General features: G+C 37.2%; 1 protein-coding gene across 6 annotated transcripts in view; it reads left to right on the top strand.

Annotated features, from left to right (window-relative positions):
- The window catches only part of rbms3 (RNA binding motif, single stranded interacting protein), a 379,593-nt gene that overhangs the window by 126,646 nt on the left and 237,362 nt on the right, over positions 1 to 15,585 (top strand). For 5 of the 6 annotated variants that reach the window (XM_055053855.1, XM_055053854.1, XM_055053857.1 and 2 more), the window contains one exon: positions 2,626 to 2,835. In XM_055053855.1, coding sequence (XP_054909830.1) covers positions 2,626 to 2,835 — 210 coding nt within the window. Of the gene's footprint in view, positions 1 to 2,625; positions 2,836 to 15,585 lie in introns of those variants that run through there. The other variant, XM_055053858.1, reaches the window with a different exon arrangement.

Here is a 15,585-nt window from a genome sequence, read left to right as displayed (position 1 = left end):
ACACATACATCTGTTTGCCTAATATGTAAAACATTCCCCCTTAAAGCAAAAATAGCAAGTGTAACTATATCCCTTTATAAGCCAGAGATATATGGAGCGACTGCAGCTCTCTGATGAGGTGTTGAAAGTCTGTGACATGAATTTCAGTCTGGGGACCAATCATGCATTCTGGTAGAGGAATGTCAGATATCAGTGCAGTGTAAAAGCATCACCCTGCCCTGTGATTTAAAGGCTGAATATAAACCATGCACCCTTAAACCAGTTTCACCAATGACCCCCTTTTTTCTGTACAACTTGGGCATATGAAACATTTTTTTCTAATTTAGTGCCGCCTTGGGATAGAGTCTTCAACAAAATACCTCTGCATACAGTGTGTGCATTAGTTTGAAATACCTCCTCTTTGGCTGAATGATCCCCATTTATAAGGCCACTGGAGGTTGTTGCATGACTAGAGGCAGCACTTAAACTCTATGAACTGGTGAATAGTTGCGTTAAAAAGCGTATTTGACCATGCAGCTTAATGTACCATACTCAAGGCTATCCTTCCCCTCTGGCTTTTACAGTAGCAGTGTCTGAATGTGCGAATGCCTTTATAGCTCTCGGTAACCTGATTCAGTGGGATCAAGCTTAAAATGATGTGTCCTTCCTTCCCACACAGTTCTCAAATTTAACCCTGCGACTGAGCCTTTGATTGTGTTAAAAGCAGGAAAAATGTTCACCTTCTCATTTTTGTCTTTAGGCTGATATTTCCTATTTTAAGCAGGTTCCTCACACATTGTTGTTCTTTTCCTCACATTTTATGTTTTTTATTATGCCACCGGGACTCCTTTTTAACCACAGATTCTACGTGGTAAATTGGTTTGTGCTGCTTTATGGGAAGCAGACTTGTCCTGTTTTATATTAACGTGAACCCTAAACCTGTCGTTATATATTTTACTTATTATGCAGCGCTAGCCCTTACATTTTTCCCTATGGATCATAAGTGATGAAGAATATGGGCCTGGAAAGCTTTTGTAAGCACAGCTGCGAGTTTGTTTTAATGCCTTAGCTTTTCTTTAACTCATGTGTGGGATAGCCTTTGACCTCAGTGAAAATCTAACAAAGGCTACCATCAACTGTATATTACTAGTTAGCAGTAACTAGTGATATGCAGCTGAACTTAATTCAAAGTTCTTTGTGTTTGCTCTGGATGTAATGTTCACTTGTAGTAGTAAATCATGTGCGGCTGTTGGATGTTCAAATAATATGTAATTTGACTCCATTGTTTGAGTAAATCCAAATAATTAAAGTAATCCATTACAATTCTCGGCTCCCCCCTGGCTCACATTACTCACATAGGAAGACATTATCGATCAGGACCCATCCTGATCAGTGCGTTAATTGAAATCAGAGTCACTAAACATACCCTCCTTCTGACTGCTGTTGCTGGTGAGTGTCTGTGATTTATTTTTAGTTTTTTTGCCACTTTACTAAATCTTTAAGTTTTGGGTTTAGTAAACTGAGTAAAATTCAGTTAATTTTTAACAATGATGGGATATTTTGTGTATGGGGGTCTTGTAAAAGTGACAGTAATTATGCAAACAATTATTCATAACTGACTTTCTGTGACATACTCTGTCACACAGCTTTTGGTATTGGAAGGAACTTTGCAGTAGAAACCTAAAACACAAGTCATTAAATTATGTGATGTTTACAATGTTGGGGTTTTAAATGCATTTCCATTCAATTGATTTATAGCTTGAGCCTTTGGATGTCTCTAAAACCCACAAAGTAGATTTAAAAGTTGCCCTCTGTGTCTTTAATTCATCTTTATGTTGAATGCAAGAACAAGGGAACGTGGTTTCTGAAGTTATTTTGTTTGCAAACAGTTTTATAGAATATTTAAAAAGTTTAACTGCAGCATCCATTAGTTAAAATCAATTAAAGTAATATCTGTTCATAAGAAGCAAAAATAATCTAAAACAGAACTATAACTTCATGCAGTATTACATGCTGTTGTAAAATGCATTGCAGAGTAAACAAATTCAGTTTTTGCAAATACTAAGATTTCTACATAAGGTTTTGTTAAAATACCTTAATCAGTGTGTGCATGTGTGTCCCATTTTTTTTTCTTCTCTGCTGCAGTGGACATGACAGCCACAGTAAACTCATCTCACAGCAATTTAAGTCAGAGTGTCAGCAGCTTCAGCCCGTGTTTCCTGAACCCTGTTGATACCTAGCACATAATGTCACACTGAGAAGCCTGTTGCCTGCCCACGATCCAAGCATTTTATCAAACCAATCAGCATTTTTGCAGAAAGAACACATCTCAACCGTGACAGAAGGGGGTTTCACAACATCTGGTGCTCCTGGAGAGAACCAAGGAGGGAGGGAGGAAAAGAGAGTTTGCGTGAAAAGAACGTGTGAGAACAATCTTGTTGGTCTGGCATGGAGATTTCAGATCAAAACAACATCCTGCTTTCTCTCTTAACACAGGTCACCAAGAGTGCACATAGCAGTCAGCGCTTGCCTGTTGCAGAACCAGGCGTGCTCACAGTCTTCATTGTGATTTTTCTCGATGCGAATATTAATTTCTGGTCTCCCTCTTGGTTTCTCTTCTTTATGCTTCCTGTCTCACTCCTTCAGCCCAGCACAGCAGTGAGAGGGTACCACAGCAGTAAGACAACTGCCATCAGCTCCAGTTGGGCCTCTGGTGTCAGTGGTGGTCAAGAAAGCTTGAGCAGCCACTTCACTCACGCAAGTCTTCAGCAATATATACCTCACCATCAACAACATCGACATCACCACCCTCCTTCCACGCACACAAGCTACTCCTTCAGCACTGCCCATACATCTGTGAGTAATGCTTTTAGCTCGTTTGCTGGAGGAATACATCAGTGCTTTTCCTGCCTCTCTTTTTTCCTCTTTCTGGTAACCATTAGTGGCTATTTCTATAAGGGTAAAGTTGTTTCAGTATGCACACATAATGTACTCTACTTTCATACCTTTTGTTATTCTTCTTTGGCTTCTTTCTGTGTTTTCCCGTTTTTGTTTCAGGCTTTCCTTTTAAGTCCCCTCCAGTTTTTAGCTTCCCCCTCCCTTCGCTTGTCTTCTCATGTGACTGCTAAATTTTCTCCTCCTTTCTGCTACTTCATTTGTTTTCATTTCATCCGTCTCCTGCACTGATCATGCTTAAGGAGGCTGATTGACACAGAGACACTTCTGTGACGTTTCTCTTATTATCTTAGGAATTTACTCCTTTTTCACAGTCTGACTGGTTTGACTTTTCTGCTCCCGTTTCCTTTTGCTCACAGTTTTGGTCGTTAGAACAAACTAGAGATTTTGCATGCAATATATTTTTGATTTTACATTGTTTGTTTTTTTTCAAAGCTTGTACTAAATTAGGAAAGTGAGAAGATCTTGAATGTCTTGTTATATCATGTCAGATTCAAAATCACAGGACGCATGAGGGATTTTATTACTTATACAACAATAAATGAATGCCCATTTTTATAGAAATGGTCGTATGCTGGCTTCAAAGTTTCATCTAAATGTTTAGGAGAAGAAAAAATATTTCCATCCCTGTTCCCCAGAAGCAGAAAGGGAAGTTGTAGTTATGGGTGGACATATTGAGAAAGACGTTGCAATTTATAAAATCCAGTGCAGTCAATTCCCTTCAAAAGTCACCCAGTTAGTACAAAGATTATACCTGTTTGTAAATTAAGATCAGTTTTAATCCAGACTTTTTTGTGTGAAGTACTCATTGAGAATGTTATTAAACAGCTGATTTCATGAAGACCAATAAGCACACCATGAAGGCCATGGAAATTGTTGTGGGGAAATTTTAGGCAGCTTTAGGTTTTATAAAAAGAGCCCAGTCTTTCAACATTTGTTGAATCCATCACCTGATGAAAGAAACAGCTTTGCTCTACTTTGAACCATCCAAGACCTGGTTGTCATGTGGAGAATGGAGAGTATTAACCAGAACATTAGCCAAGAGGCCCATGGTAGCTGTGGAGGAGCTGGAGTGATGCACAGCTTAGGTGGAAAAATTTGTCAACTAAGTTGACTTTAGTCATGTTCTGCAAAAAAAAATGGTCCTTTATGGAAGAGTAGCAAGAAAATTGTTATATAATAAAGACATCAATAAGTTCTGTTTGTAGTTTGTCACCAGCCATGTAGGTGACATATGTGGAAGATGATGTGCTGGTCAGATGAAACCAAAATTAAACTTTTTAGCCTACATATAACATATATTATGCCAAACCCTTTGTAGCACTCCTTCATCTTTAACACACCATTTCATAATAAAACATGGTTGCACGAGGAAAACAAGTAGTAATTCTATAGCACAACTTCAACAGCGCTGCTATGCATCTATACGCAAAACCATTCTCTGAATTTCTGCTTGTAAAAAAAATAAAAAATACTAATGAAAAACATGGAAGCATCCCAAAAGTGCCTTAAACATTTTGGGAGAAGAATAGAATCATAGAGCGTTATTGCTCTGTTTTTCTTCCTGTAATAAATGATTTTTACAAGCCCTCACACCACGTTTCTCAATTTTCCAGCTTTCCGTGACTACAATCTCAACTTAAATATGCCCCACCTTAATTCCCATCTGCTCATCTCTGCATGTTGAGACTTCCCTAAAGCGCTTGCATGCACAAAATGAAATTGGACTGGATTTAGATACGATAACCATCGCTCTATGTTAGCTGCATGTTACACAACTCATGCCTTTTAATGTTACCTGAAAGCATTCTTTGTTTCTAGAAAGTAGGAGCGGATTTCCATTTTGTGACTGCGGTACAGACAGATTTCTCTCCCAATCTCTTGCTTTACACAATTGTCACTATTACAAACACTGCAAGGCCGCAGACTTTTGCCACTGGATGAGTCAGAGGAGCTCTGCTGTTTGATCCCGGTCATGCACAAAAAAAGACGAAACATAAAATTTCACATGACTGGCAGAAATGCTGTGGTTGTGGTTGGTATTGTTGTAGCGCTCTGTCATGTATCACAATTTTTGCAAATGTTAGTCCTTTTTACTTTCAGTGGCAGTCGGTCCTCTGAAGGGCTTAAAGTCATTGTAATCCTCAACCACCCCCACGACCTTTGATTGACTACAGTTACTACTTAGTTACAGATTCCTACAGAAACTAAACTTAATTTCTCTTTGATTTAAAAGTGTACAGACTAACAACCTCAGTTATAGTATTTTATTGTTTCTTTTGTCTTTCACAGGCTGAAAATAATGTAAGATTTGTGGGTGTGTGTGCGTGCAAACAAAAAAATTACAATTTATTGATTGCAAATGTACACTTTTCATGATGGTAAAACAGGAAAATGAGGGCTTGAAAAAAAAAGAACGGCATTAAAGTGTCACAATGATTCATTTAAACTCCAGACGGATGATCAATCTGCTTTGGCAGGACCCTAATAGAACTGTGCAGAACTAATGCGAGAAAATGTTTGTATCGTTGCAAACAATTACTGAGAGTAACAACTGCTGTATTTAGCGCCATAAGTTTTTAAATCATGGTGTGTATTTTGGTTTACATAACTGTAGGTCTGAAATGGTTGAAGGAGATGAGAAACCTCCAAGGAGAAAAACCAAAAAACTTTTCAGATCAAAGCATTTAAAATCTGATACTTAAGATAAAAACTGGGCTCTTATTGGATAAGACAGTCATATAATCAACCAAATATTTGACATGAATTCATTTCAGTGACTTGCTTCTAAAGATTTATGGTCTGAATCTGAAGGGCTGTGTTTTAGAAAGCATCACAGCATTACTGTTTTTGGTGAAACTGGGAAAATACATGTTGCATGCAGCAACGACATCACTTGAATAGGGATGAAAAATCCCCGAAAATATTCCCAGTCAGCAGGACAATCTGGAAACAAGACCTACATTCTCAAGAACACACACACTGCTCTGTTTGCCCTGAATATGCTTTTGTTTTTGTGGGAAGCTGGTAAACCTCACATCTTACAGTAGAACCTGACTGGTCTGGGTTACAGAGCACTTTGGGGTCATCAGACTCTTGCCCTCTTCCTCACCCTCTGCTCTTAAACTAGTGTAAAATCTGCCTGGCTTTGATGTGCATGTTTAATGGAAGAATAGGGATGGTGGTTTTCTTTTTGCCTTCTCTTTTGAACCCTGCAGAAACCAAGTTTCCCCCAATGTAAAGCTTTCCATGCAATACTAAAACATGTTTCAGTATTTGAGTGTGTCGTGTTTGTTTTATATGACAGGGATACTATTTGCAAAACATACTGGGTTGTATATGAAGCACATATCCCTCAGTTCACTTACTAGCTGAAGCAGACTTTCTCTCACTCTACAAACTCCTTCAGTCAAAAACCTTTCATTTTTATTGCATCGTTTTATTGCCTCCCTAAATGCTGTTTTGATTTCAAGCTTATTAGATGTGAAAATGTCCTACAGAAAGAAAAGAAAAGAAAAACAAAACTGATATCGCAGCATGAATGTGTCCTGTTGGTTGAGAGCGGCAAGAAAAGGCACAGAAAAGGAAAAACAAGCAAGGTTCCTGCAGAGATCAAGAAGCCTCGCCTCCAGTGGGTTTGTAATTGCAATAGAAGCGGATACATTTCCACTTTTAATATGGTGGGATGAAGTTTGCTCAAGGGGGGGAGGTGCAGAGACGAAACATAAGTGGAGAAAGTTGTGTCTGGCAGAATGAAGGCAAAAACATTTCTCCCTTACATAGTGAAAGTCATATACAGTTGTTTGAAAACATAGCCAATATTTCCACAAATAATCCTTACTAAGGTAACAGTTTTAAGCTACATTTGAAAAGTTAAAACTGTAAATATTTTAGAACTTGTATTTAGTCTTGTTTCTTTTGATGAAAAAAAGTATTTGATCATACTACACATTTTGTTGCTGTTGACCCTTGTAAAATGTTAAATATGTTTTTCCTGGGCGTTTCCTTTGTGCACATTGCAGGTAAAAATTAAATGCTTTCTTCTTTGACCACAAAGGTAGAAACACTGACTGCAAAACAGAAAAATACTGTTAAGTTCGATGTAAGATGACATAAAAAAAAAAACTTTAATGAAAATGATACAGAAAAGAATAACTCAATTAAGAAAAAGAGTATGGATAAAAACAAGAAGCAAGTGTTTGTTCAGCTTTCACAAAAGCTCCTTTTTTATGTCTACTATTAACTAAAGAGCTTAGGCGACATTTGTGGAGATTGTAACAGCCCTCAGCTGATTTAGTGTAATAAAACATGACAAGTCACTGATTGCACATGGTGTTATTGGATTCTTTACTTAAACCCACATCTGCTGCAGCGACTTAAAGCCTTGACTAAACGCCAAGCTATAGATTTTCTGGCCTGTTGAGAATTGGTCACAAGCATAGAAGAAAGGGAAAGGAAATGTTTTGTGTAGGTACTCTCCTCTAATTGGTGTGACAGAGTCCATGGCTAGCAAGACCAGTAAAGGTGGACATGCTACAGATGGTATGTGATAGATAGTTGCTGTAGGTAAAGTTTGTCTTCAGCAGCAGGGATGCTGCTGATACATAAAATTTATAGGATTTAAGGTTATTTAAAAGCAGTCAGAACAATATAAAGGACATTATCTCTTGTATATCTCAACAAATGTTCTAAACCTTTTTTAAATATCAAGCAGCATTCTGGTTTTACATCAACTTACCAAGGTAAAATTTGGTGGCTTCTCAGTTTTGATTAATTTATTATTATTTATTAGCCAGGGAAATATTTTATTATTATTATTTTATTAAAAGAAAACTGGTCACTGATTTATAAAATTGTTGCAGCTGCAGATAGTTGATCATAAATGTCTTTTTATGAGTGGTTAATTCTTAGCAACTGACACATGGTGAGTATAATAATGATCGCAGTAAAAGGTGATCTTCATTGAATCATTCATTTACTGAAGAGGTAACAATAGTAAAGCCTTTCTGCAAATAGGTAGAGAAATGCCTGGGGAAGATAAATCCTTGTTTAAATCATTTTTGTCAGACTGCGATATGTTGAAATGACCTTTTGCTCTGTTCTGTCTTATAAAAGAAATCATCGCTTTAAGTTTGACCACTACTCTGTGCCATTTAAAGGTTTTCTTTCTTTGTAGAATCACTTTAGGTGTTGGATATGCACATATTTACAGATCTCATTTGTGTCTGCGACAGTGTTTCACATGCATGCTAGCTTTAACCAGGATTAAAGCAAGCATGGATTAATTGCTGTGTGAAATATTTATATGTGTTAAAATGACTAGTAAAATTTCTAGCTATATCTCCTGTGGCTAATTGCATCAATGATGTATCTTTATTGGAAAGTGAATCTGAGATTGTGAAAAACGGAGTGTTTATGTGATCTTGCAAAAACAAAAAAGAAGCAGGAGCCGTTTGGGTTATGTTGTTATTGTGACATGATATATGTGACTCTGCAAGGGAGGAATTGTGAACTCTGAGCCTAACCCGCATTGCGTCTATGTGGTGCTGCAGAGTTCATCCCTCTTCATAACATATAGAGACACCTACACATACGCTGCAGAGGACAAAAGGAACTCTCCCTTTCAGCAAATTTTAAATATGACACTGGAGAGGAATTTTTATGTCTGTTTATAACAGTTTTCTACATTTTGTCCTTTCTCAACGGCACAGATTAAAAAAGAGATACATTATCACTTAATAGTATTTCTGTGGATTTTAAATCTTAACTGATAGAGCACATAAACATCCAGACCCATGCATCAATCAAACTGTTAATTTAGACGTATAAAGCTTGAGTTCACATTTTAAAGATAAAATAACTACAGCAAGTAAGTGAGATATTACAGAATTTTATTCCAGTTATTGAACCAGCATCACCATCAGAAAGGTTTGTTTGGTTGTTGTTTTTATTTTTCTACAGTCGCAGGTTATAGTTCTGTGTGCAACTAACTCACTAGTTATTGCGAGTTCCATGAATTAAACACACCACAAAATATTTTCATTCTGGGAGACATTTGAATAACTTGTAGGTACAGTTAATTCAGAAATTAACCAAGTAAATTTGTTTGAAAGAAACCAGCTCTGTTTCAAGCTCAGTAAAACTAAAATCTCTTATGCCAGAGATGCTAAAAAGAACAGATTTGGTGAATCATTAGTAATATATACATCAAAGCTAAGTGATTTTAATTCCATCACTTATATAAAGTTAGTTGGCCCACAATCTGTGGTTTTTGTCACTGCCTAGAAAAAGTTACATGCTTTTATTTGCTTGTTGTGGGAAGGATTCTTCATCTTGTTCAGACTAAATATTAGTTAAAATGAATGAAAATTAAATGCAATTGATATCATTATCATAACTGATGTGCAAAATATATTTTTTGACCATCAGTTAAAATGACAATTAACAACACCTTGAGATAATATAATAATCACCATTAATATGTTTTAAAAAGTACTACAGAGAACAATACAGTTAGAAAAAAATGGCATTTACATATTGATGTTTCTGTGTTTGGGTAGCTACATGCTCATTTGTTTGATGATGCCAGCTCATGAGGTTTTAGAAAAATACATGGTAATACCAGTAAGTTATGCACATGTTGTGATTGAAGTATCAGTGGGTGATTCAATAGTGTTAAAAAAAAAAAGCACTTGAAAGCAGTTGTTAGTTTTCATGCTGAACAGATTTCTAACTTGTTGGATAAATCTAGGATAAATGCATATTTTCTGATTTCCGTTTTTATTTGTTCCATATATTATTTATACTACTGGTTGATGAAGATGTACTCATGTATGGACTTGTATTTTGTTTTTGTTTTTTGACACTTTATCTTTAACTTTCTTATTTTATTCTTTCTTTTTATGTCTTTTGTATATATTTTTGACTGTTACCAGCAGCTGTTTAAAAATCATATCATGATTGTAATCTCATAAGTCCCTTTGGAATCATTCAATGATCCAACCCGCAACACCTATCAGAGTTATTAATGTGTCCTTTTGGGAAAATGCATTGCTCTGCTAGGAATCAAATTCTGATTTTGCTTTTAACTCCAAGTTGAATATATTGAGGTGTTTTTGAACGTGACTGTAACCCCTCTGTGCCAGTTGACCCTCTAATCTTTTTCTTTGTGGGGTCTGAACTCTGGAACAACTCTCTGTGTTGGGATTAGTTTAATTAGCCATAACTCACAAACAGCCTTTTACGCAGGATGACAAATGATACTGTCATGCAGCTGAATGGATGGTCTGATTGCTGGCAGTGGGTGAGGGTACATCTGCTGGCTGATGGCCTGCGCAACGTAACTGAGCTGAGATGAGTTATCTGTGCTTCCCCCAGGGAGACACGATATTTGGACAACTGAGAGTGAAAACAAAGAAGTAACAACAGAAAGTAATGAGGAGAGAGAGAGAGAGGATTTAATGTACAAAACTGATTACGATCCACTTTTGAGCAATCCCAGTTTATCTTTTCATGATATGTTTTTCCAAGCAATGTTCCACCGAATAGAATCATCAGGATTTCCTGAAAGTGGAGACAGCAGATGCCAGCATGTGTGTAGATGCATGATGTGGCTCAGGGAGCCTCATGGAGCCTTTGTGATGAAGTACATTAGCTTACATTTTAGAGCCCGAGTCTCTTTCATCAGCCCTTGAATGAAGAGCATTGCTCATTTCCCAAATACTGCAGTGATTCATCTTTGCCATGAGCCAGAATGGGCTTTGTCTCAGTAATTAATTTAGCTCCCGGGACAGCAGTTGGAATGAGTCGTGTCTTCAAGGCCTAATTAAAATAAGATTGTCAAACATATTCTAGGTCACACAGCTCAGAATCTCAAACAAGTTGGGGGGAGATTTTTAGGTACTGCCACCATGTCCTTGGTGGACTATTATGCTGTCTGATTCAGTAGTAGGTAGGAGGGACCACAGACTGAAAAACAAATGATTGTATTTGCACAGTTTATTTCTTGAGGCAACTCTTAAAAATTGAGACTCTAGATGTTTCGCTTATAATTGGCTGGTTCAGTCGATATCTCAGTTCAGCTATTGTTCTGCACCCTGCATGCCTTTGCCTCTGTTTGAGGTTGGTATACTGGAATAGCTGAGAAATTGGAGGCTTCTTCTTGTGGAAAATAGCCACACAGTTATGTTCCCATGCCCCTCTGAATCAAAATGTAACTGAGCGTGAATATCATGTGGTTTCGTGTCACTTTCTCTACAATAACAGTCAAACTGTGGCTTGAAACCCTGATATCAGCATCACATTCATTTTCGGAGTTGTTATTCTATTGAAGGCACCAGACTGACAGTCAGGATCTTATCTTTTCTCATAATGAGAGTCATTGACTTTGGTTGTAGGCTCACATTAGCTGTGAAAGTACACACACAGACACATGCACATGCGCGTGAAGGTTCTAAACAATTAAGCGCGAGCTGTCGGGCTTAGTGCCTGGGTCCATTGTAAGCTCTCTAAACCTGTTAGACTGTGACAGACCATTAAAAGGCTGCCAAGGCTTCCTTAATTTGCTTCAACAGTGCATACAGAGGCAGAGTGACTCAAGTGCTGTGCGTCTGCCTGAATGTGCATTCCTTTGACGTTCCTTCACTCAGCCCTTCACAGAAACATCTACACATACAGTGTGACACTTTAAAGTCTAATCTGTACGTTGAAATAACTGCGTAAAGTCCCTTTGCTACTTAGTTAAGCAAGTTTATCTACAGATTAAAATAGCTGCCAACACTAATGTATTCAGAATCTGGAAATTGTCATGAGCACAATGCAAACAACGTTAATTATTTTTGACATTGGAGCCATTGCCTGTAATTTCTGTGAGTTTATTTATTATTAAATCTCTGGTGCACCTGCTGTGCATAAATGTTGCACTGTCATCTTCAGGGATGTGCTCTCATATTGTTATTTTTGCTGCACAAAACCTAGTTGACAGTGTCAGTGAAATTTAATAAAACTGTCATGGAAGTAGAAATTACACACCAACAAATTTCACACCTTGTTTGCATTTCCACGCATTTAAATTAACAGCATAAGCTCAGTAAATTGCACCTTTCTAATTAGTGTATCAGTGAGAATAAATAAAAAAAAACTAAAGCAGCCCTCTTGATTTAGACGCTCAATTACACTGCAGGAATAAGAAATTCCCACTTTAGCGAGACTTTTATGTAAATATAGTCAAGTTTGCAGTAGATTTAGTTGGTGACCTACAGGAAAACATATCACAATCATCTTTTCGTTTATGCATGAATCCTATCACACAAAAAAGCTTGTTTTCCAACAACCTTTCCCTGTGCAGACCTCAGATAAAGCAACTGATGAGAGATCCTTTGAGTGTGATCATTTACAGTTTTCTTGTTTTATTTTTTATTAGATATCTTTTTAACCAGCTGCGTGTCAAGTTTCAGGTCTTTCACTCCAAGTCCAAGATGAGTCTCAAGTTTCTAACAAACTTTATCTCCAAGAAACATCCAAAGCTTTGCATATTAAAAAAAGAAAAGAAAAATTTAAAGCTTTCCATCCTTTGCTACAAATGATCTGCCTACACTAAAGACATACTATGTTATTGCATTTCAGGCAGTAATATGCTTATTTTGGTATTTCAAAAATGAATTGCATTATTTATTTGCGTTTTCTTATGTATTTCTAATATTTTAGAAAATAAGCTTTGGTGGTGCAGAATGTGTCAGTTTTTTATCCAAGTGCTCAATCGTTATAATTAAATCAATTAATAAAACAATTTACCTTCAGATAAATTGTATGGAAGCTAACTCTGGCTCAGAAACATAAGGCTGAACCTGTTAAATGCAGGCCTAACGCTTTAAAATCCACATAGAAACTTTTCTAAACTCGTGTTTTCTATTGCCAGATGATGAGTTTCACTCTTCTGGCTTTTATGATGTCTATTTGTCCTTTTTTTCAATGGGCTTTTTAAAAACGTTTTGTGGGAGATCCTGCTGGTGAAATCCACTCTTGATTGCATAGCTGTGTTTTATCCGTGTACATTTGAAACAAATCCCATCCCATCGGATGAACATAGTCATCATGACAAAGCACATAATTTTACTATTTGCTACTCCACTTCACAGGGAACCTTTGTGTATTTGACAGTTTTAAAACAAATGGCTTTTTTGGGTGGATGTTTCACCTAGAAGGTATTTCCTGTCGTGACCAGAGCTGGGTTTTCTCCGTCATTAAGAATTAAAGGCTTGGCCCACAGGATTGTGAGCACCAAACCACAGGAATATCCAGAATTTGACAGTACTTACAGGCCTCTGTGTGTTTCATTTCCTATTTCGCAACAGTGTGTGGTTCATGCAAATTCCTCATTCTGGTTTGCCACCAGTCTTCATTTAGCTTCACTCTGTGTTTGATATTGGATGTTGGACACAATGGGAGATGTTAGAGGGCGGATTAGGGAGGATGCTGGCAGATCTTAAAGGGATTTAAATGGGTGTCTTCTCTTGTTCGGATCATGCGGTCTGTCATATTTACATGTCATTGCTGGCTTAGGGCTATTCCTTGCTGGTGCTGAATGGTAAATTTGCAGCATCTCATCTGTGAAATCACTCTTCAGCAAATCAGTTTGCACCTGCTACTCTATTTTAAGGTGATTAGTCAATGACAGGGCAGGGCAAGGGAACATAAATCACACATCGTGCAGAGCTGTAGATGTGACCTTAATTTAAAATGTTTCCCTCCAATCACGAATGGGTTTTAGCTACAGATACGTACACATTCACACTCACATACATTGATATCCGTGCACAGATGGGCTTTCATACAGGGCCGCCTGGGGCCGTGGTGTTGGCTTTAAAAACCCATAACATCTGTAAAGCATTATGGTTGATTATGCTGGTCCTTCATTGCAATCATGCAATATGGGCTTGAGCGATGGCTGAACATGGACTGTATAGGGGATAAAAGAGACGATGAGGCCTCCATGATTCTAATGAAACATGGAGGCTCTCGGCTATCGAATTCGCATCACAGTTAGACAAAACTTTCTTCCATGCTTTCAAGGAACTTCCACTATGCCCATTTCTTCTCGTATAACAAAACAGTGTAATTGAATAAGGTATAAAGGTTAGCCAACCAAACGCTGCAACTCAGCTGGATCAAAAACTCAACATTTGTGGTTTGGGTTTGAGTGAGTGCATCAAACATGACTACAAAGATTATGTAATTGTCTAAGCCTTCAGAGGTACAACATACTTTTTGCTCTAATCATCTATTTGTTATACAACGCATTGAGTTAATGCAAAATGTTTCCAAAAAGAAAACGTGTAAATGTTTTCTTTTTTTGTCTCACAAAACGTCAAAGAACTAACCATTTTTTCCATCAAAAGATACCTAGAAATAAATTTACTAAGCTTATGTGGTTAATAAAGTTTTGAACTTGATTTCTCTTCATGTACACGAAGACCAAATGTTTGGAATAAAGCCAAACATTTGCAGGTTTCTGTCTACAATGCCTGACTGCAAACAGGTTTTTCTCATCGTTCTACTTTGAATCAGGCATAAATTTTATGTTTGTGATCAGGTTTGCCAAAACGTTTTTGTACTTGCTGAAGACCAGAGAAACTGGAGACTATAATTAAATTCTGATGTTTACCTAACCCCACAACATGGTTGATTTCCCCATTCACAGTAGTGTCTGGGTTGCAAAGTTCACAAGATTACAGGAAATGTCTCTAAGAATTATGTCTTTTTTTTTCATCACCAGACACTTTTCTAATGTTTTATCTCAATGTCAAACTTTTCTCTGCTTTATCCAGGACTTTAGAATCATCTTTTGCTTTTGCTTTGGTGTTCACCTTTTCCTTCGCCCTATCACATTAACTCTGGGACGAAGAACTTGCCTTTTTCCTGAAAAATTAATAAATGATCTCAGGAGATTCCCACAAAGTGAATACTTGCGTAAATTTGTTTGAATATAGTACTTTGAGATTGTTTTCGAGCATGATGTCTGTTTGCACCTTTCAATGAAACCTGAGATTTAAGTGAAAGAACTAAGATGGTTAAAAACTCCTTTCAAAATTTGTAATTTAAATGCCATCTTTGAGATGTCTTAGCTTGCGCTTGATGTGTGGAGATTAGTGGAAGCAAACACTTAGCGCTCCACTTTCTTCACGCTCACTTAAGCACTCTTACATTTCTCTCATTCTGACTGGTAGAAACCTGCCATGGGTATTAACAAATTGTCCACTTATTTACATTACACATGCTTTTTAAAGTGACTTTTAAGGTTGTGTCATTGTTTGACTTTAATATGTTTCTGGATCAACACAATACCTGCATAGTTTGGCCAGTCCTTAGATGGGGATAATCTCTAGATGAAAATATTATGAGACAAAACCTTCAAAATTCTGGCTTATTTACCATTTAAATCTTTGCAGCAGAGTTGGCTGTGTGAATGTTTTGGATTTTATATTTTTGTGTTGTTTTAAGATTCCATTGTGTTGTTTCGGCAGCCAAATTACACAGTTTAAAGGAGACTTTTGTTGAAAGGAGTTTGATGGTTCATTTCTCTGGTGGCTTTTCCAGGCTACATACAGAGATAGATACAAAAAGCTATTTCAAACAATATTATTGCTGTGAATT

Source organism: Poeciliopsis prolifica, unplaced genomic scaffold (assembly GCF_027474105.1).
Source record: "Poeciliopsis prolifica strain line A6 unplaced genomic scaffold, Auburn_PproV2 SCAFFOLD038, whole genome shotgun sequence".
NCBI classification, from domain to species: domain Eukaryota; kingdom Metazoa; phylum Chordata; class Actinopteri; order Cyprinodontiformes; family Poeciliidae; genus Poeciliopsis; species Poeciliopsis prolifica.
This window is presented reverse-complemented; position numbering and strand designations above follow the sequence as displayed.